Genomic DNA, 24,381 nt, shown 5'->3' with positions numbered 1-24,381 from the left:
ACATACATACAAGTTATTTTTAAAAAATAGATTGTGTTGATCTAAACTTTAATCCAATAAAAATAACAAAGACGAGTAAAACAGTAACCAAATTCATTTTAATGGGATTGATATTGGGGATGTTAACGTCCCATACAAAATTATTCATAGCTACTAAAATGCTCCATTCATACGAATACAGTTTTTTTCAACTATCGCTGGGGTAGAGACCGACAAAAGGGTGGGATGGGCCACATAATTGCCAAAACGCTTCGAGTGAGGCCTATTGTGTTTATTTACAATAGGGTGCACTAAGTGGGGGTAGTTTTTGTAATTGTTACTTTCCAGTGATCTCACCCTTCTTAATCAGTTGCAAAGCATACGTCGAAGCGAGTAGTACACAGCAAAATGTCACGTTCCTTCTTAGTAGATACGTTAATCAGTGAACCGAACGACCGCAAGAAGAGTGAAGTGTCCAGTCCCTTGCACAGTTACAATCTAATGAGCCAAATGGATCCACGTCCAAAGATTTTACCGTATCCATATCCATTAAACAATTTGCTCACTCTCGGCTTACAACAGCAAAGAGCGCCGGATTTATTCAGACCGTTTTTAGAACATCTGAATTTTAGATATCCGCTCATACATCAATTACCGCGTCAACCAGATTTCTACGAGCCAGCACAAAGTGAGCGATCTTTTGAGGGATACGTGAAAACTGAAGAAGAGCCAGTGAATTTTGTGAGTAGGAGAAAGAAGTCTGTGTCTCCGTATTTGCATCATCCTTACAAGGCGACCGCAACATCTCCGTCGAAGAGCCAAGGTCAGAGATCGCCGTCATTGTCAAGTGAAAGTCGCAACGGTACTCCGAGCCCTCCACTCGCTCATCCTGAAGAATTACTGCCCGGCTACTCAAAGGATCTGAAACGCGTGCCTCTTAAAGAAGATTCTAGCAAGAGAATCCGAACAGCCTTCACGGGAACACAACTTCTCGAATTGGAAAGAGAGTTTTCCATGAACATGTACCTTTCAAGATTGAGGCGTATTGAAATTGCGTCCAGATTGAAGTTGTCAGAGAAACAGGTGAAGATTTGGTTCCAGAACCGTCGCGTTAAGCTGAAGAAGGAAGAAACTCCAATGAGCGCTGACGGCAGGACTAAAAAGTGCTGCTGTACGAAATCTTCTTGCTCCAAGAATTCTTTCGACTCGTGTGACAATGAACAAATTGATGTAGTCAGTGATAATGATACTAGTTATGAAGCTCAGAATTTGTCGCGATACTCTTGAGTTATAACATTAGTTATAGATAGAAGTAATTTATGATCAATTAACGTTTTGTCAAGTTAAAAATATAATTTGCTTATATTTACTGACTTAAGTAAACATTGTAACTTAAGCCAACGTTTAATGTTTAAAGACAATAAGTGAAGACATATATATGACTGTAAACTTTTTCCAAGACGAATGTATAATTTAAGTAAATAATTTATAAACAATTTGTAAATAGTAATAATTTATGAAATAGAATTAAGGAAACGTGATAAGGACATGATATTTTTATAAAATCTACAGCTTGTTAGATATAATAAATTTTATGAATGGTACAATTGTTTTTTATTTTGCATGGAATGTTTAATTTGATTAGGGTGACGTAATGAAATGTCATTGAGCATTTTATTGGGGAAACGAATTTCAAGAGTCATGTGGAATGCGGGGGACATGATATTAAAATAACTTATTTCTCCCCCTTTTCTTTGGTGCTTTTTTCGGAGATTCAATTTTTTATTTTTTTTTTTCTAATCATTTTAACGCATTAGACATTTTAATTGCAGTTGGACGAAAATAGCTCCACAAAACTTAATTATTTGTTATCTGTCTGCTCTATACAACCACATTCTATGAAACAACTGATGAAATTATTTAACTATTTTAACGACATATATAAGTATAAAGGGAGGTTCTATTTTCGCAGCATTTGTTTATTCATTTACATTTATTTTTTCACGTTTTATTTTCGCCTACATTCAAAATTTACAAATTAATACAAAAAATTGTAACAAATAAACAGGAAAACAATATAGAATCGCAATAATTTTTCACACAATGATAATAATGACATTATTACTTAGTTGTGCCCAATTTTACAATATTAATTCAAATTAACTTAAACTACAGGAATGACACAGAATACTTACTTAATAGTACGGAATATTATTATCTATACTTAATATTATAAAGAGGAAAGGTTTGTATGTAAGTATGTATGTATGTATGTATGGTTGTCACGCATAAACTACTGGGCCGATTTTGATGAAATTTGGCACAGGTAATCCTTACACCCTGAGAAAGAACATAGGCTACCTTTTATTGTGAAATATGTACCACGGGCGAAGCCGGGGCGGACCGCTAGTAATATTATAATCTGTGATAGTATTAACGTAGTTTATTTTATTTATTAACAAGGTTAACGGGGACAGTTCTTAAAATTAATATTCCACAATATTATGATGATGTTACCTACCTAAAATTTAAATCTTTCTGGAATCAGTAATTTAACAGCTACGCATAGCCAGACTGGATTTAATAGTATTTACTTGATAGTCAGTAAAAACTGTTTTATAAGTTTTGTTATTACACAAACATGTTAAATGGATGAACAATCTGTGAAACTTGAAAACTACTGAGCAGTTGCAAACTCAATATAAACTTTGATAAGATTTATTTCAATAGTTTCAAGCACTTCGGAATTGTTTATTTTGGTTCCCTTACCTTTTGCAATTTAAATTTTAAATTTAAATTTTGAATTATGCTCTTTAAAAAAAGACGCTTTCAATGTTAAAATACATTGAAAGCGTCTTTTTTTATTCAGTGCATTAACTGCGAATTATCGGATTATAAATAGTCTCCATAATATTATGTAAAAACATATTTTGCACAGCTCCTAATTCAAATGTTTGTTTTTAATATATTAAATAAATAAATATTTCAGGACAATTTTCACACACGCCACGATCTGATCCCATACTAAGCTTTCTCTTGTGTTATGGAAACCAGGTGGCTGATAAACATACATAATATATAATTTTAAATAAATAATTATATGGATAGGTAATTAACACCCAGACACAGAGCAAACATCTATGTTCATCACACAAATATTTGCCCCAGGTGGGAATCGAACCCACGACCTCTGGCTTGGAAGGCAGGGTCACTACCAACCAAGCCAACCGGTCAGTCAAATTATATTAATAGGGTTAATTGAGATAATATGCATGCATTATTTTGTTCCTATAACACTTTTAGATATTATTGGTATTTTACAAGTGATTTTAGTAATTGCTTAAAATTCTGAAGTTTACGACCAATAATTTACTCGAATAAGACGGTATTATTCTTCCATTATTTATTGCTTTAATCCAAAGTTTTAAGAGCAGTTTAGACACTTTAGAGTTGAAACATCGACGCACTGCCGCTAAAGTTAGTGTAGAAGATAAAATATTCTTGTAATTTAATAAATCCATACTAATATTATAAATGCGAAAGTAACTCTGTCTGTCTGTCTGTTACTCAATCACGCCTAAACTACTGAACCAATTTTCATGAAATTTGGTATGGAGATATTTTGATACCCGAGAAAGGACATAGGCTACTTTTTATCCCGGGAAAATGACGCAATCCCGGAAATCAATAATAATGAACCTATTTTTTATGCTTCTTGGATTACTTACGCATATAATTAATAAAAGAGTACATTATAGGTACCTATTCAAGTTAATTTTGCTTACATTAAGTTGTGATAAAAATCTAGATGCATTTTTCTCTATAAAAATTACTATGTAGACATGCACATCGCAACGGCATTTGCAAACATTGGCCTAACAGTTTTGAACGCTACAAATTAGCCGAATCTATGGTTATCCCAATATAACCTAGCTGGAAATCACATTACCGATAGGTCAGGTCAATTATAATCGTAAGTTTCAATCAGTGTTCGCTCTTATTGGTATTGATTGTCAAATACGGGTGTTTCTATGTGGTTTCTACCTGTATTTAGATTTTAGCTGTGTCACTCACTTGCGTGCAAATGTTCGTACGAAATACGAATGTTTGCACTAATGTAGGGAAAAGCATTAATTGCAAATGTAGTCCTATAGACAATAATATAATACTATAGGTCTTTCATTAAATATTGTGGGTTTGCGTATTCGTGCAAATGTACGACCAGCATTCGAGTAACCGGGTTTTATTTATTCATTTTATTTGAAACAATAATTAGATTAAAGAGATCAAGTAATGTTACTAGATGACCTAAAAATTTTTTTCATACACTAATTATTATTAATAATTGACGGGACACCTTTTGGCAAACGTTTTCGTTAAAATTTGTGGTTCGTTAAAGTTTATGGTTTCATGTTATTTGTTTAATTTTTCGCCACAAAAAACCTATTTCTAATTTCTTATCTTCTCATTATTATCTTATTAGACTTCAAACATTCATATGCAATCGTATTAGCGTAGCAATACAACAATTTCCATTTCTAAATAGAAAATTATTTCTATTAATAATTATCAAATAAAGCAGAAAAGTAATCCCCACAATATCCCACGAGGGAATATTTACCAACTACCATCATCCGTCTAAAATCAAACAACGTAATTATTTGTCGAAAGCATTTATTATCTATGGACGTGCCGCGTGCATCCATATAAAAAGTTTTCATAACTACAACACTTCCCAAAATCCATACTAGCCCTTATTGTTATTAAATAAGGTCTAAATTTGAATGATTGTGTGTTTTTCGAACGCAAATAGAACGTGGCACAACCCTCGATCTCTGGCGTGTACAGCCATAACATTACCCACCAATTTTGCTACCCATTCAATTTAAATAAACCTTAATGCAACTGAATAAGATTCAAATTAGACTGACTGGCATATACGAATTTTATTTTTAAATTTGCACAGCCATAATACGCCACGCGGCAGTTCATTGGTATCTATTTGATTTCGGAAACCATTTTGAATTTGTTTTTCATCAATTGCATCTTCTTTACGTTTGGCTTGTCATTAAGTGTTCAATGTGATTTATTTGCTGAAGAGATTCGGTCAGCAATTAGGTACGGAGGGTGGGAATTATTTGCAAATAACATTAGTTTGTTTCGGTTGAGAAGCCATAAAACATGTGGAGATTTAATTATTCAGTTAGTTATAACTCTTTAGAATGCACAAGGTACCTATTTTCTTAACGGGTCTTCAATATTAATTAGTTCTGAATGAAATTGCTTCGAATAATATTTTTAGAGTATCCAAAACCTCAATGTTTACAATCTTGAGTCTCAACTCTCAATGTTTACAATCTTGAGTCTTACAGTAAGTTTTAGTTACAGCAATGTTTGTTATTAAAATATAATTATATGAAGTTTCAATTAAGGCTTATACATGCGCTAATAACCTTGACCATACTTGACGGATCTCAAACCTCTCCCGCTGCACTTTCTTTTTTCCTCGCATTTTGTATTTAAAAAGATACCAATCAGTGAAACAAAAAATCCTCGTCAGGGACTGTTGTGTAACTGATAATTTATTAAACATAAAATTTTCAGAGCTCTAAGTCAGCAGGTTACGAAGTTTATAGAGTATTTGCGGAAAAATCGATGACCACGGCACATTTTTTTTCTAGAAATCTATTAACTTTGGAAAAAAGTCCTCGCGAGCAATTAATTATTAAAGATCAAAGACCATCCTATTTTATATATTTTTTTCGGTATTGTGCTTTATGTTGTACCAGACTTTATAGAGGTTGAACATAGTCGAAATTGCCGGGTAACGCCTTAATAAGTTTGACTATAATATTGACTATGAAGCCAGCTGTGTTTAGAAAATTATAAATATTTTATTAAATTACATTCATAAAAGGAAAATATTCACAAACTCTATTGTCTACCGATCTAACTTATCCTGTATTTTATTTGTCAAATTGAAAACCATCGACACCGAATATAAACTGGCAATCAATTTTTAAAAACGAATTTCGAAATTCGATTTGAAATTTGAATGTTGATTGTTGGTTCGTTCCATCAGAATCGAGCTGTGTGATTGGTGAATGAGCACGCACACGTAATCCTGGATCAACATTACCTAGCTCCTCTATATTGACCTGTATTTCGATGTAAATCAGTACTATTGGTTTAAATTCATTTGCATTTAATATTGTTTGCATTGTGCGTAATGAGTATTATTAATTGATATTCGGTTTGTGGTTGGTATCGGCATTTTCATAGTGAAAAATAATTATTGAAATGAAATATTTATCTGCTAATTCCACATTATTGTGTAGAAACATAATATTAAAGTTACCTGCACGAAAGTAAAATGATGTTTCGCAAAGTTCATTTCACTCAGCCTATCAAAATCAACCGCAGAAAACCTGAAAAATATATTCTCAATGCTAATTTCATTATTCTTCATCAACATGAAAGTACCGTTCAAATTAATACCTCGAAAACAATTGATCCCAATACCCATCTGTGGACAATAAACGGGAATCTTTTATTTACCAACCATTCATACTCGCAAAATGAATTGTACACTCTTGTTACGGTCCTAATTATTTTATTCCACCAGTTGGGCTAATTTCAGCTTTGCAAATATCAACTCTATTGCATTGGCAATAAGAAAAACTACGTGAAGAGGGTCATCAAAACATTATGGCATAATAAATCCCATATCACGCTGACAACCGTATGTTTTGTCACTGCTAATAGGTCACGGCTTTCAAAACTTATGTTATCCATTCCATCTATTTCGTCATTCTAATCTAAGCCTTATGTAAGTAGTGGTATGCTATAGATTGCATTGGTTATGTTTATGCCTTTTACGGTTTTATTAAATTTATCAGCTTGAATCTTGCAATTCAAGTCGTTGCAAACTAAATCTTATAGCTCATGAGATAGAGTAGTTATTTCTTTACAAAATTTTGTGTGTTATATGACGTTTTTTAAAGTTTTCGCTATCTAGATGGGATTCATTGTACAATGCAATATCATTTGCTGGCGGAACGAATGGATCGGGTTTGATCCTTGATAAATGGAAATTTAAATTTGTTTCAAAATGTATTTGCAAAACAAAATTTTAGATCTGCATTTGATACGGAGTAGGACCCCGTTATTTTATTGTGTTGCTTAAATTTTATTAACTCTGATACTTTTGTTCGTTTGTGTTTTGGTGTTTAATTAATATTTTACTCTCCTGTTTTATATACGCCTTTTCTTTTATCTGATTTATATAATAAATATTTATTATCTTCACTTAACTTATTTGTACCAAATCAAATAAAATTATTTGTGAACTTAACAGGTCTTCTCCCTTTCTTAAGTATAACGTTATTTGGCACATAATTTAAATCTTCAGACATTATAATATTTACTGTAATATTTTTTCAATATTTCAGAGAAAATTAATAAATATTATATACGCTACGAATCCGTCCGCGTTGGTTAAAATAACATAATATACTTTTCAAAAATAGTTTATAAAAATATTACATAAAATTTTAGTAAAGTTCAGTAACATAAAACATAATACGAACATGGCTCGTAACAAAAATCCAATATTTAAAACATCAACCCATAAAAAGTCCACATGTAACGCCCTAAACTTTATCATCTTGCGTCCATTCGTTTTAGGACCTATGAAAATGTCATTCGATCTGTCATTTGCTATAAACCAAGATTAGATGATCCGAACACTGCACGGGAAAATAGCCCTTATGACGTATAACCACAGTATCTGAAAAATCCATTTTCGTGTGTAGCAGTTCTCGAAGGACCAATGGGCATTTTATGATTCTTAATTATTTCTCGTCGTAAGAATTCACTGCTGGTGCCTCGTTTGTATATTCGATGTTCTGAAAATTTACGCTTTTTTTACGTTTTTGAATAATCTCTATTCATTGGTCGTAATCTATATATGTACTAATATTATAAAGCTGAAGAGTTTGTTTGAACGCGCTAATTTCAGGAACTACTGTTCCGATCTGAAAAATTCTTTCGTTGTTAGATAGCCCATTTATCGAGGAAGGTTATAGGCTATATATCATCACGCTAAGACCAACAGGAGGGGAGCCACGCGGGTGAAACCGCGCGGCACGGCTAGTTTTGTATAAATTTTAAGGGTTCGTTAGTTATATTGTCATGTTAAATAGTGAATACAGAATATTTAGTACCGTTGGTGAATTAATTCTTAAATGTAAAATTTTCTTAATTATGCATTGTTCGTATTTTGAAGAAGAAATAAATTTGAAGACTTTTCACAGTGTTTTTTAAATTTATTTGACTCTCGGTCATAGCAGGTCAATCCTTCAGTTCGCGTTGTTGTGAAGGTAAGTTTGTCTATGACTGGTTATATGCTGTAGCTAATCTAATTTTGATAAGAGTTTGCTCGAAGATTGTGAATGAAAATTTTTTTGGAAAGTACAATAAAAATGGAATTCAAGCATTTTGAATACTAATTACCTTTTAATTTTCGAAGTAAGTACCTATTTACTAATTAATCTGTGCTTAGTAGGAATACCTTTTTTTTTAAGTGGGGAAATCTTGCATAGATACCCACGCGACGGCTTCCGGGGAAAGGGCCGTGGGTTATGTCGGATTCCTAACCTAAATTACCTACTTAAATGAAACTTACTTTATAGCTACATATTATACATATTAGGTAAATCACGAAACGAGTAAGTATCTATCTACAATAACAAACATGAAAAACAAAAACAACCATTTTATTATTATAAATTCTCATATAACGAAGTAATGAGATGGCAGATTATACAGTTTATAATAATTTATATTGCAAAGGTTCCGTATACTTTGTTTACCGAAGCAAATCCACATTATCAACAACTTATTGTTTGGTAAATTAACAATTTAAAATTTGATAGGGCTGCCGCAACTTAGTTTTACATGACGGATACAATTACATTGTTAAGAGTAAAGTTAAGATGAGGTTTTAATTTTTTTAAATCCCAGTAGCATTGGTACATTTTTCCTGAATTAGGTATCATTCAAGGTATGTTTGTTATATTATATATTTTATTTTAGGCAGTGAGTCTAATTAGGCAAATTGCTAAAGCTAGATTTATGCGGCAGCCGTTTGCTAAAACTAAGTTTTACGTACCCTAATATAACCTACCTGAATATACATTGTTTATGATTATGTACCTAACATAATCATAAACAATGTTAAAATAAATTAAAGCAAGCAATATTAACTTTTAAAACAGTTCAAACATATATTCAACATTGACAACCTTCTCTTATGCAAACCGAAAGTGCATTTCACACACATTACCTCTCTTCACGTTTTAATTAAAAACTTTTCATTGCCAACCCTAAAAATCAACATTTACATTTTACGGGACATTGGCCAGCGATCAATTTCAGACCGCACCTGCCCAGATTAACCGACTTTAAAGCTATTGATTGTACATTAATTTTCGGGTATAAAAACACTGTATGTAGGTGTTTAATTAAAATGTATCAACCCTATTTGGTTTATTGATTGATTTTTATTACTCGAGTTTTGTAGAATTGTTTTTTTTTAATATTACAACAAACATTTGTTTTGAGAAAAATAAAATGATGTCACATATTTTAGATTAACATTTTGCTTCGAATAAAAAAGAGCGTGAGTGCCGAGTACACGTGTCAGAAGTGATACTTCTTAGGCGAAGATACCAAAATCTTCGCCTTACTCCATGACGTACGTGACAGTATTACCATGACGAGACCTTGAAATTTTACTCAATGTTCAATTCAAAATAATAAAAATGTATAAATTTCCGTGAAGTATAAGGACAATCTACTTATTCTGTTTTTTTTTAACTGAGTCTTCAATGGAACCAAAAATACATTTAAGCAATGCTATGTTTTATTGATATTTTTAATTTAATACACCTTGAATAACATGATGAGCTTAGAGCTATTTAAATCATTTTTTTAATCTACACCATGATACATACAACAAAATTCAATTTTAAACAGTGTAGGTAAATCATTCACGGAATCAAATAACACATAGGTATTTGTACAACTATAATTGAAAATCAAGAATAGTAATAGACGTAGTATATTATTATTAGTCTGTGGTAATAGACTTTTCCAATTTAATAGCCTAACTTAGGCTTAATCTAGGCACAATAATAGCTTGCCAAAACTTAGATTGGTGATGGATTGTTGGCACGAGATCAAATCGGGTTAACAAGAATCTGAAATTGGAAATAAACGAAAATCAATTGTGGAAATAATTGGAAATTTTTACATTAAAAAGTAGTTATTTGTTGATGGAATAATTTAGACTTTAGAAGCTTTGTTTGTTAAATATTCGATTCAGAATTAAATCAAGTAGGTAGTAATCTAACAAAATTAAATTTATGCTTGAATAAGCATGTTGATTTAAAATTTAAATAATTTTTAGAATAACAATTAGACGTTACCTATTTGATGATACATCGAAATTGGCCGTAATGTACTTATTTCTACACAGTTTAACAAAAATATTTCAACAACATAACAACTAGAAAATACATAAAAAAATAAGGTTTTTTATAGAAATGGTGTTAGTCTCTGCCTGTCACATAAAAAAGTTTAAAAACGTTTTCACGAAAATTCTTCATAAATCGTTACCACAGTTGACAGATATATACTACGTACATACAGTTAGGAAACTAAGCCCCCCCTATGAAATTATGACGTATAGCTATAGGGCTGTTACTTTTTGATATTTAACCGACTTGAAAAATAAAGGAGAAGGTTATCAATTCGGCCTGTATATTTCTGTTTGCTTTTTTTCACAGTTGATTTTGTGGTAATTTGGAGATTAAAACCCGTTAAAATACAAAAATGGTGTAGCCTAAATATGAATTTACAAGTAACTTGTAAAAGTAAATACGTTTTTATCAGTGCTATATTTCGAAATTTAGTTTTGTTATGGACGCCGAAGGTTATTTAATGTACCTAAATTATTTATAATGCTTGATATTTGTATTATACATATATTCAATATTTATTTTAAACCAGAATTTACAATACTTGTATGTAGGTATACCTACTAAATTATTTTTAAAACGATAAATTAAATTAAATTAAAAAACACAAAATATGCAAAAATAAATTAAAATTATTATTATACGAGCATAGAACCTCTACCTTTTTGTTTTAGGAAGAAAAAGAAAATAGTTTGACAGGCTTAGTGCTTGACAAAGTGGAGACGCCACGTATCGATAAAAATACAATAATTATAATATCTATCTTTGTCTTCCCTAATATTTACGTAATTATGCACATAAATTTAAACAAGATTTTTTTAAGGTTTCCTTTTTTATATTTTCGTGCTCTTCTAGATTGCGTAAAAAATAGATGCGATCTTTAAACAGACTGGACTCCTAATAGGTACTATTTGTAGCTATCATTTTGATAGAAAATATGTCAACATAATATAAAACTCATACTGCCATATCTATAGAAATTAAAAAATAGTCTCTTTTTAACTTGTAGTCAGATATGGTATTTACAAATATATTTATTGAAAGGGCTACAAACTGAAACAATCGATATTTATTTAATGTGAATTGACATCACTTTAAACTTTTTTCCATACTATATTCAAAATCTGTGGATGTGTCACCCGCTACTATCGATCCCCCTCAATACCCTTGTAAACACGCTTGATGGGGGGGGAGCCATTTCGAACATTTTGTATGAAGTTTCCTTACTGTATGTATCTGTATATTGTGTCGTTACATTGCGAAGTTTTTCAATAAATAACATACGTATAAAGCTGTGTGTCACGTACCGGCTCACGGGAGCAACAAATGATCGTGGGATGGCCTACATATTTATGAGATTCGTCCTATGTTGTAAGTTATGTTGAAAGTTCTGAAAGTCTTTGGACGGTATACTACGACGATTTGTCTTCTCAGTTCAATTTAATTGTATGCAAACAATTACGAACGTTAAAAAATAAATAGTCTTGCGCACTTGTTAATTGTTATGTTATGGTTGCCCACCAGGCACTATGTAAAAAATTGCATCGCTGTTCTTGTTGTTATTAATTTAGTTATAGTTTAAAAGTAATACCTAATACTTTATTATAAACGTATTAAACTTTTTAATATTTATAAAGTCATTATTTTCTGGCAACACGAAATGAAGTCAAATTCTTTATTTCGTTAATCTCAATTTCAAACTATTATATTTCATTCATTAAAGAAACTTAAGAAAAGCATTCAATTCAAATCATCATAATTGCAGGTGCAAAAAGCAGGTGCTAAATGATTCGTTCGACTGTTTGTGCATATAACGATTAGATCTAATATTCGCTCGGTTATTTACAAAATAGGACATGAATACAAATGCAAACTAAACCTTAAAATTCTGTAGCTATAGTGGCCATGCTGGATAAATCGTCCCTCGTGGAAGCTAAATGAAGCAATTCTTCAAAAAGCAAGTCATTCTATTTTATTTCTTGAGGGCTTTTATCAGAGAACGTGTTTTGTGAAAATATTGTAGTTTTCTCTTTTCACATGAAAATATATTTTATTCTTGGTACATACATGGTACATAATATCATTTTACGTAAGTAAGACATAAACATTTATTTAAATTAAATTTTAACATTGGATAATATGCAAATAAATTAGGTAAGTATTCTTTTAAATTAAATTTCGTTATCGAGGATTCAATTTATTAAAATAACTAAATTTTAACCGCCACAACGTGGTTACTTTGAGTAACTTCAAAATTAAAGACTGCAAAGAAAAGTATCTAAAAAGGGAACTACAATTCATTTTCCGGCTTCTTTCAAAGGCCTACGTCGTTTGTCAAAGAAACTAAGTTGTTACAAAAAGTTAGACTGCGAGTGATGAAGGTTCAGGGTAAAATAGTACCGGCATTTACATGTTATCGAGGTTTTTTTATAAAAACCATAGAGTAGTATTTTTAATTTGGCATTACGTTTTGTAAAGTACCTATTGTAAATTCTTTGAGTCTACTAGTCTATCGCTACAAAGGATAGCAAATGTGAAAGAAGTCCAATGATAGTTTTTTTAATAAGTAATTACATTTTGCAATGATATGAATTATTTATGCTTCTTTCGAGCTTTTTATGTTCGTAGAAAATCACATAGACAACTAAAGCTTTTGATAATCTCAATAGCAGAAGATTCATTATTATGTCAAATATTAATTCTACCATGAAACAGAGGAAGTGATTAGATAAGTAAATTTTCATTTACAAACATTTAGACGGTTCTGTTTTTTTTAGAGAAGAAACAATCAGAAAACGAAACCTCTAACATTTTTTCGGGGAAAATAAATTGAATTAAAAACTATAATACTTAACATAAGTAAAATAATTAAATTTACCTTTTTATTTGACCGGCTCTTAAAACAATAATTTATTAGGTATACTCCTAGCTAATTTCTCTTTGAGGTCTATTTTCCATAAATAAGTAGGTAATTAAGTGTCTGTATTTTGACATAGCAAACAATAGTTATGCTTCTCTAATTTCGTAGTAATATCTTTTTTCTTTCTTAGATTAAAATGAAATGAAATAATAAAAAAATATTTTAAAATAATATACACTAAAAGCCTTAAAAATTTACCTATAACAATAAAAAAAAGGTAGTAAAACCAGGATTTACATAGGAAATAGGTAGATATCCATATCTAGCGGACATAGATTTTCAGATAGCGTTCCCCATGAATATTTAGAGGCGGTTCGATCGGATTTGCGGACAGGAAATAGTCAGCTCGGATTTACATTTTAATTCTATTTCCTGTAGCTTTTTAATCTAGGAAGAAATCTATTCAACTTTAAAATTAAATAAATGTAATATTTCTAAGTTTGTAGGAAATCTTATCGAATCGAATCGACTTACTTAACTGATTTGAAATTATTGAACTTTGTACATAATAATATTAGCTAATTCAATTATTGTCCCGGCTGCGACTGGAATAAAAATAAATATAAGTAACACAATCATTCAAGATTTTTTTAATCATTCAATGCAAATTACTAAAAAAATATAATAATTGTTTTGAAAAATTTTGGAATTTTTCAGCAAAAGGCCAACATCACGCGGTGTTCCCAGGCGGTCACCCATCCAAGTACTGACCGCGCCCGACGTTGCTTAACTTCGGTGATCGGACGAGATCCGGTGTATTCAACGTGGTATGGACGTTGGCGATTGCAATGTTGAAATTATTGATCTTGTTAAACTTTTCTTGTCAAATACTTCTCTCATAATAACTTTTCTCGTTTGGTATGTACAAAAAAATATATACACGCATAATTTATATTAATAGCATGTTTACGTTGTGATAATAATTATAAAATTCAAAGTAAACTGATAGCAATATGTTGTTGGCGATAAGCGCCATCTAGTTTCAATATAGAGAAATTCTAACTATAAATACATTTCGGTGATTCAAGGCATGTACGTGATACAGCGTAATTGCAATAGATGGCGCTGATATAAATTGATGAATAACCAAAATACTATTTTCAAGTTGTTCTATTTAAAATTATTAAACTGATTTCTTCAAAAAACCTAGAGCTAAAAAATATAATGCACGTAATAAAAATATAAAAAGAGGTTTAAAAGAAAAGTATCTAATGTACAGTTGTATTTAATTTTCGAGGCTTTAATTTTATAATTATTAATTTCACTATTGCTATCGCCAACGTCCATACCACGTTGAATACACCGGTTCTCGTCCGATCACCGAAGTTAAGCAACGTCGGGCGCGGTCAGTACTTGGATGGGTGACCGCCTGGGAACACCGCGTGATGTCGGCCTTTTTGCCTTTTTTTTTCTATTTTACAGTCATTGTTCAGTATTGTTATTTTCTTTTTTGTTCACAATATTTAAATAAATTAACCACACAGTCTACAAATTATGTGAGTAATGTACATAATATTGTTTCTCTTGCGATTATAGATTACTAAACTAATTTAAGCTGTAAAACACCAGCTCTTTAAAATTTACCTACCATTGTTTGAGTAAGTAAAAACAGTATACTTACCTATGTATAATATATTTATGAGGTAAAATAAAAAATAATCATTATTTATACGTATATTAATACCTATATTTTATTAAAGAAATGTTTCATTAGTTAATCGGAACGGAATTTGAATGTATGATTTTCGTGTACCATACAAAGTGTAAAATTTCATTGGTTATAATCAACAAAATCGTAGAAGCTTTTTTGCACATGTCTTTTTTTCATTTTATTCTGTCTTTATTTTTTTTCTCCCATTACGTAGAGCCTTATAGTCTGAGATCTAACTGAGATTTTCTTTAGTTCACCTAATTTTTTAAATATAAATAGTTAATAATTTTTATGTTGTTACCGTAATATAATATGTACATTTAACACTAATATTATATTGTATAAGCGTCTAAAGTCAAAATATATTCTCATGCCTAAATCTGCTCTAACAATTTACTTTAACCTTTTTAAATAATAAGTACTTGCTTCAGTTCTGAATAATCTAACAATGACGTTAAAATACAATATACTGTCCAGGATTTTTTCAGTCAACCCACCTAGATTTTTTAATAGACTACATTTACCTACTTATTATAAAATTGGTCTCATTATATTATCACGCCGCTACAGGTCGACCTATATTCGGATGTTAGACCATTATAATTATAAACACAGTTTTATCTGTGTGCATATACCTAAAAATTAAGTCCGGTGCATTATTTTAATCCAGCAATCGAATCCATATAAAAATGTTTTCCTAGCAATTCATACATTTTTATGATGTACTAGCGGTCCGCCCCGGCTTCGCCCGTGGTACATATTTACGTTTTCTCTACATAAGAACCATCCTCGTACTTCAAGGAATATAATAAAAAAAGAATTATCGAAATCGGTTCAGCCGTTCTCAAGTTATGCGCTTACCAACACATTTTGGGATTCATTTTTATATTATAGACTTAGATTATAGATTAATAATTGGACTGCAGTAATTGTATTTGATGAATGCCAGGATGAATGAATATAATTTGAAAAAAAAATACTCAATAGTTACAAAAAAAAACAATCCAATAATTTTGATAGATTTATCGCCAACGTCCATACCACGTTGAATACACCGGTTCTCGTCCGATCACCGAAGTTAAGCAACGTCGGGCGCGGTCAGTACTTGGATGGGTGACCGCCTGGGAACACCGCGTGATGTTGGCTTTTTGCTTCTTTATTTTTTTGTATTTTTTATTCATTTTAGGGCCGATTTTTCAATGCTTGGATAAAACTTATCCATCCAATAAAATATTACACGATAATATTAAAATGTAACGTAAACTGTCAAATACGGGCAATTAGAATGCGTTTTTTAAAATGGTAGTTTTATACATTATTCGACGAATAAGTTTTATCCAAGCATTGAAAAATCGGCCCTTATATAAATAGAGCTTTCTCAAAACATCTTAAAAATCTTTATGATTTCCAATCTAAGTTAGTAATACTTACTAAATAATTATTGTAAAAATCATGAGTTAAAGTAAGTAAGTAAGTAGTAAGTATTTATTATGTCACCAAATAATATCAGTTGGATAAAATAATTCCACTTCTGGATCTCGGACTATAAATGTAAAATAAAATAACGAGATGTGTTCCGTAAACCTAAATCAGCCGCGAGGCCTCCATCAGCTGATTTGCTCCTTCCATTGATAAAAGCAAATTGTATTTTTCAACCCGTTTTAAGCCTAAGTGTACCTATTCAGAGGCTCCCGTGTTTTTTGTTCTGTTTTTAGACTTTTTGTGAAGCTTTTAAATTGAAAATACGCTCAAAAGTAAATTTGTTTTATTATGGGTTCTGGTTCTGGGTTCCATGGATTCTGGACGGATTTGAATAAGATTTTACAATAATAATAATTATAGTCTCACAAACTTTCATAAGATAGATCATATCATCATATTCATAAGATCTCGTTCCGCCATCCCCGTTCTTCCATCGATCGTCGAGGCGCACAGATTCTAGGCATCGCCACATGGTGGACGTTCCATGTACCCGGACTAAGCGGTTCGGTTCCACATTCTTTATCCGAACCGCGAGGGACTGGAACATGCTTCCTGAGTCTGTGTTCCCCGACGAGTACAATATGGGGGTCTTCAAGCGTAGAGTGAACAGGTACCTTCTAGGGAAGCGCGTTCCATCTTAGACCACATCTCAGCTTAACATCAGGCGAGATTGTGGTCAAGCGCTTCCCTATTACCAATAAAAAAAAAAAAAAATAGAGCTTTCTAAACATGGTAAATACCTATTTATTAAAAAAGTGTAGCTTTTCTCTAAAATCGTTAAAAAAAACGAAGCACGAAATTCATAACTTACCTAATTCATCTTCCAATATACAGAGTAGGTACTTGTATAAATGAACAATAATTAATTGGACATACTGTATACAAAACATGACAACTTAATTTACAAATTTATTCATTTCTTTCACAACCAAAAGCATTTGCTGTAGCCTGTAAGCTTATCAGAGTTTACTTCACGCAATGCCGTAGACCGTAGCCGTTTGACATTATTTTTAGCGGTGCGATAAAAGCCTTCGGGTTAACGGCTTCACTCGCAATACTTGAAATAAAAAACAAGGTGATAAATACAGTGGTTAGATGTAGGTTTTAGCTAGGTTCGAATAGGAAGCTTTAGTTTATTGGACAATATCATCAATTTAACTTATGAACGAAATTATAAATAATATCTATTATAAAGAGGAAAGGTTTGTATGTATGTATTTGTATGTTTGAACAAACGGTTTTCACGCATAAACTACTGAACCGATTTTGGTGAAATTTGGCACAGATAATCTTTAGACCCTGAGAAAGAACATAGGCTACCTTTTATTACGAAATATGTACCATGGGCGAAGCCGGGGCGGACGGCAGACCTCTAGTAGTTAAATAAGCAGTCATTTGAAAGACAGCAGACAGATTGATCTATCTGTAGATAATGTCATTTTCGTGAGGCGTTTTTATAACGATAAAATAAAATATTAAAGCGATAAAATAAATATAAAATGAACATTTTATTCATTATTTTCCCCTGTGCCACCGCAAATCTAAATTTCCAACTAAGAATTATGAAACATGCAAAAAATTCCTTGCGTATGCACTTAGCATGGACCAACAAAATAATATGGCTGATGCTATAAACGCAATTTTTAGCGTTCAGTGTAAAATTATAAATACCTATGTGTTTTTCATATCGATATTACCTGTACTAAAATTATTTTTTCCAATAAATTTTATTGTAAGTTATTGCGTAGGAACTTTATTTTCTTATTTTGTCTTGTGACGCCCACGCCTATTTATAAACGAGATAACTACATTAAATATAACAAAACGACGAGGTTTTATGATTCTTTTGATGTATAAACTCAAAGTAACGTCAGAACTCATTAGTAGGTATAGATTGTTCCTCATTATAAAAATCCACTCACAAAAGGTTTATACATAACTACACAGACAAATATATTATGTTTGTGCATACCTAACTAGCTGTGCTGCGCGGTTTTACCCGCATTGCTCCGCTCTTGTTGGTCTCAGCGAGATGATAATATAATATTTTCACCACTGCCTTCGATCTCTTCTTTTCTGCCTTTATCGAGGAAGTCGTCCTCGATAAATGAGCAATACACCGAAAAAAATTTTCAAATCGAACCAGTAGTTCCAGAGATTAGCGCGTTCAAATAAACAAATTCTTCACCTTTTTAATACTTGTATAGATTATTGTTTTTGTTATGACTCCATTCATTGTTACCAGAGATAACTAAATAGTTATAAACAATATTTATTCTATAAGTAAGTAGAAACCTATATTTAGATGATGCGATTTATTTACTATTCTATAAACATAAAATAAATCTGTAGAAGGATCAATTCTGTACATTGAAAATATTGAAGAAATAAATAGCAGGGGGTGTTACTAGATCGATACCAAACCTAAATTTTTGTCTGTCTGTCTGTCCGTCTGTATATGTTCAGACAAGGCAACACGTAATAAAAACTAAAACCTTCGGATGTAAACAGACGATTTGAACAATCTAAGGGTTATCGAAAAACAATATAAATAAAACGTTACATTTACAGCTAGGGACCAGGGATAACGTTTATGTGTTGTCTGATTGTCAATATTATAGCTATAATAATAGAATTTCACAAGAGGGACCCAAAATCTGAGGTTGTTAATGTTTATAGTCATTCAACTGGACTTTTAAAAGTCGATAATCCAGATTATACCAATGATGATTAAGCAATATATTCGTATGGTATTTGAAGTTTTAAATGTATTTAATATACACTTGAACTATTTTTTACTTGAAGTAGGTATATTTTTTGAAATAGAAAAAGTTTACATTTTAATAAGCACAATAATTTTAGTAGGTACATGAAATTCAATTGAATGATTACTCATTTTTTTAAGATTTTTTCATCGATGTACATATTTTTTCCAAAAAAAATTATATAAATTGAACAGCTGCAGCTGTATTAACAATAGTTCATTAATTTCAACTTTGCTATCGCCAACGTCCATACCACGTTGAATACACCGGTTCTCGTCCGATCACCGAAGTTAAGCAACGTCGGGCACGGTCAGTACTTGGATGGGTGACCGCCTGGGAACACCGCGTGATGTTGGCTTTTTGCCTTTTTAAATTAAAATTTATTTAATTTTATACCTATTTGAATCATGTTAAATTAATAATTCCCTTTGCAAAAATAAACAGAAGTTTTTAAAGTACATCTTATGTTGTTTCAGATTTTTCAAGCTATAAAAACTAAAAAGCAGTATTGGACCACTCAATTCTTAAATTATTTTGTATGAAAAACAAACTTCCTTCAGAATCTTAATAAACAAGCTTAGCAAGGTAGGTATTTGAAATTTTGAAGTTTTACGAACACGTTTAAAATTCAGTTTTCAGCTATTCTCTTACAATATCCACTTCACTATAAACTTCACAAGGCCTATACAATCACATGTCTGCATGGAAAATATTCCTTACAACAAAGAGTTTTAAAAATATAAGCTTGCGTGAATGGCGCTAATAAAACCCCCATTCAAGCCTTTCAAAGCTATTCCAATTTGGCTGGATCGTAAATTTTAAAGGTTGTAAAAATATGTTATAGTCTGTGGAACCGCTAGTGATGTTTGCGACATGTTTGCGACGTTATGTTTTTTTTCCCGCGGATTTTTCAGTAACGAAATATTATTCACAAATAAAATAATTTCTATTGGGAGCTTAGTTTTTGAATGGTTAAATTTATAGGTACTTTTTTGTTAAATATGTATATTGTTACTTAAGCCTGAAATCTTATTACCTAAATATATTTTTTAAATGTTGAACATTGTAAAATAAAATGTTGGTATTATTTAAATAATTAACAGAATTCAAGTTTTCCAAAAATCCTATTTTTTAATGAATGAAGTTAAATGGATAAAAGGAAAAAGATACAATCCCAAAATATTATATTTGACAAATGAAGCCTAACCTCATTAATTATCTAACCATTTTATTTATTAAAGTTACAAAAATAATCTCACATTCGCAGTCGGTTAATTATAAAACACGCTATGTTAAATGCAAATTAACTGCACTCGACTCGTTTAACAATAGCGTTTAATTCATAGTAAAAAATAAATTAAGATTGTATCGGTGCAAGCACGCGGTGTGCATAAATTCCAAGCAGACGTTATAATGCACCATTTTAACAAGCTTTAATTTGCTTCATATTGTAGGTTTCTGCCCGTGGCTTCGCCTGTGCTGGTTTTGAACTTGAACCTACTATAGCATCCTCTTCGAGATCGCTATTTATTAATGAAAATGGAATGAAAAGCTGTGCAGTAGTTTTTAGTTTGTGATCAGACAAACAGATAACCAGAAGAGGTAATGTTGATAATATAAATCATCACAGTATATTTTAGATGTTTTATTATTTGTATACAGTTTTGTTTTACAAATCACTTTGGGAAGAGAGAAAATTACGTTAAAAATTGCAAGATACACCCCACAAAATCTTGTAAAAGCGGGTAATTCACCATGACAGATAAAGCCAAGTCAAGTCACGATCCGCTTTGAATAAAAATAAAATAAATCACCTGCCAACTTAGCTGTCAAGTTCACCTAATTCGCCAATAATGAAAATGAAGAGTCATGGAACAGTGTTTCTTTTTAGTTTAGTTAATTTTTAATCTATACAACCCTTTTTTTACTACTACCTATTAAAATGATAAGGTTGCATAATATTTAACATGGCTGAAACCATTTTTAAAGTTTGAACACGCTTTCATTTGCTTTATCTGTATGTTAGTAAGTTAATATATTCGTATGTAGCTGACTTAATTTCGACCTACCTAATATATTATAGACAGATTCAAGTTTTGCACACTTTTCAAGGATTAATGGCATTACAATAATTTCATGAGTCAATCGTATAGAATCATGTTTCATATTTTTAGTTTTAAAAACAATAGTAAGAGAACACCACCGCCCATGAAAATTTGTAGAGCCTCTACAAAAGATATGACAGATTTAAAATGATAATAGATAATTAATCTATACTAATATTATAAAGAGGAAGGGTTTGTATGTATGTATGTATGGTTTTCACGCATAAACTATTAGACCGATTTTGATGAAATTTGACACAAACAATCTTTAGACCCTGAGAAAGAACATAGGCTACCTTTTATTGTGAAATATGTACCACGGCCCCACGGGCGAAGCCGGGGCGGACCGCTAGTAAAATTATAAGACCATTTGAATAGTTTGTATGTAGGGTACTGTTTCAGGCACTTGACTGAAACTACAATAATTTATTCCAAGCGAATTTCTGTCTCTTATTGCTTCCCTTTTAAACCTTTTTTCGCAAACATGTAGTATGTAGGTATCTTATTTCCTTCATATAAGTACCATCAGCAGAATCACTCGCATGTAAATTTTATACTAGTTGTGCCGCGCGGTTTCACCCGCATTGCTTCGGTCCTGTTGGTCTTAGCGTGATGATATAATATAGTCTATATATCACCGTAAGGCCTTCCTCGGTAGAATGGACTATCTAAAACCGAAATAATTTTTCAAATCGGACCAGTAGTTCCTGAAATTAGCGCCTTCAAACAAACAAACAAACTCTTCGGCTTTATAATATATATTGTTTGAAGCATATTATCCTTCACGTTTGGACATCTCATGAGAACCTTAGCGTCCACTTATAAATATTAAATAGACATCAAAGGTCCATCACGACTGAACGAATCAAATATAGTATTAATATGAAATATTTGCGATTATAATGATACCTTTGATCCTTTGATCTCATCTCTAGGTGGGGAAAGGGATCTGCTTGCTATAATAAATTTCAATACACAAGTGGCATTAGATTATTTGTGTGAAACTATATTCTTAAGTGACCTAGTAATGTATTGTTTAATCTCAGTATTTTTTATATTAAAAATTAAAAAAGAAACATGATGTGTTATTTTTAAAATGCATTTCAACTTAGAATACAAGACAATTATGTTATACCTACACAAACCTGAATTACATTGTATGAATTCTTGGTTAGTTAGTTTATTTCATAACATAATATTGTGGCAAATTTCGCATTCGCAAAAATATAACCCACAACAAAAAGGCTTAACGAGTTACAAGTACATAAATACCATCTGAAATAGAACACAAAAGTCGCCTGATTAATATCGCTACAGTAGTCTGTAATTAATCGTTATTTTTACAAATCTCTCCGCGAAACCACCATTCAATTTGACTATGATTACAATAATTGCGATTAGCGATAAGCGGAAGCGTTTAATTAAAAGCTAAAGAACACAATCCGCACGTGTCGTAAAAGTAAAAATTTTGTTGATATTTTAATTATTATAACATTTTAGCCAAAAACAAATTATTCCTTCAAAATATGTTTGTGATGAGGCTCTAATAAATAAATAAATTAATATATAATTATACCAATACTGAGACGGAAACTGCTCTAGACTTTAAATGGCTCCATTAAATCTCGAATATATACAATTGTATACACCCAATTTAAAAACTTCTATAAACGATGTGCAAATACATCAATAAAATACTCAATAAAACGCTATATCTTCCGCTAATCTCAGACCGCTCTTTACCGCACGGCCCGTTCCAGTTAAAGCCGGATAAATGCGGCGCGAGCTCGACTTTCACCCTCATTACGAGCTTTATCAAATTAAGTAGCGCTTTTTCCTTTTTAATTCACCACGTTCCAACTGAGCTTCATTTACGTAAAGGTTACGCTTATGTATAATAGCGAGATAAACATTGTTCTTGGTTTATTTATTTCATAGCAATTTGCCGCTATTTTGTAAGACAAGGGTCAATGATCTCACGTATTTTCGTTAACAATGACCATCAAATAAATCGTCTCGTCTATCTTATGTTTGAAACGCAGAATTTATTAATATATGGATGAAATTTGTCTCAATGTGTTTCAATATTCATTGTCTTTGACAAAATTATAACTGTATTACATAGCGTAGAAACAAAACTAATTAAACTTAGGTATATCAATGCGAAAGTACAAGTTCAAAACAGGGCAACTGGAAACTCAGACTTTGGGTAACGAAATAATACACGTTGTTAGAAATTAATTTAGTTTAATCTCAAGAATCATATCAAAAAGCTTAGGTTGCTATAACAATAGTATTGCACATAACTATTTATACAATATACATCCAGAAATACCCATTATCCGACTAATAAGATAAATGCGAAAGTTTGTGAAGATGTGTGTGTGTGTGTGTGTGTTTGTTACTCTTTCACGCAAATACTACTGAACCAATTACAATGAAATTTAGCACACATATGGAGGGTAACTTGGATTAACACATAGGATAGGTTTTATCCCGGAAATCCCACGGGAACGGGAACAATGCGAGTTTTTATATGAAAACGCGGGCGAAGCCGCGGGCGGAAATCTAGTTGAAAATAATGCAAACTAAAGATAGTTAAAAATCTCATAATCAAACTGTTTAAAAATCTCTGACACAAGATCGATAATACCCATATAATACCACAGAATATTCACATTTTACAAACAATGAACATCTTTGTTACTTTCAAAGCCACCAATCTTGAGATTTAAAATGCCTTTTTTTTTTTTTTTATAGTGGGGAAATCTTCTTAGATACCCCCGGCTCCCGGGGATGGAGCCGTGGTTATGTCGGATTTCTACCGACTAAAACCCCACTCTGTTCCATCGCGCTGCTTTGGACGGAACTGCGGGAACGGTTACGACTCTACCGCGTGTCCCGCCCAGCAGATGCCCGTTTCCAGGCCCACCACTAG

At 31.6% G+C, this 24,381-nt stretch overlaps 1 protein-coding gene and 4 non-coding genes across 5 annotated transcripts; 4 read left to right on the top strand and 1 right to left on the bottom strand.

Moving 5' to 3' along the window:
• Positions 1–387: 387 nt before the first annotated feature.
• Positions 388–1,266, top strand: LOC149903111 (homeobox protein Hox-D4a-like). Its single transcript, XM_090109170.1, has one exon. It carries the CDS (start codon positions 388–390, stop codon positions 1,264–1,266), a length of 879 nt encoding a protein of 292 aa, XP_089965296.1.
• A 12,836-nt stretch (positions 1,267–14,102) lies between these two features.
• LOC149903110 (5S ribosomal RNA) lies at positions 14,103–14,221 on the bottom strand. The gene has a single exon (XR_016457497.1). It is a non-coding gene; the product is annotated as a 5S ribosomal RNA (ribosomal RNA).
• A 494-nt stretch (positions 14,222–14,715) lies between these two features.
• On the top strand, positions 14,716–14,834 carry LOC149903109 (5S ribosomal RNA). Its single transcript, XR_016457495.1, has one exon. It is a non-coding gene; the product is annotated as a 5S ribosomal RNA (ribosomal RNA).
• A 1,284-nt stretch (positions 14,835–16,118) lies between these two features.
• On the top strand, positions 16,119–16,237 carry LOC149903108 (5S ribosomal RNA). The gene has a single exon (XR_016457494.1). It is a non-coding gene; the product is annotated as a 5S ribosomal RNA (ribosomal RNA).
• Positions 16,238–19,577: 3,340 nt separating this feature from the next.
• LOC149903107 (5S ribosomal RNA) lies at positions 19,578–19,696 on the top strand. The gene has a single exon (XR_016457496.1). It is a non-coding gene; the product is annotated as a 5S ribosomal RNA (ribosomal RNA).
• Positions 19,697–24,381: the final 4,685 nt, after the last annotated feature.

The sequence above is a fragment of the Colias eurytheme genome, chromosome 14, assembly GCF_061535395.1.
Source record: "Colias eurytheme isolate Ceu_HAF_F1 chromosome 14, ilColEury1 Martin Lab GWU primary, whole genome shotgun sequence".
Lineage (NCBI taxonomy): Eukaryota > Metazoa > Arthropoda > Insecta > Lepidoptera > Pieridae > Colias > Colias eurytheme.
Note: the sequence above shows the minus strand (reverse complement) of the source record. Positions and strands in the feature narration are given on the sequence as shown.

Bases quoted from the DNA above. Each gene is read 5' to 3' on its own strand.
- LOC149903111 (XM_090109170.1), top strand. From the start codon at position 388: ATGTCACGTTCCTTCTTAGTAGATACGTTAATCAGTGAACCGAACGAC.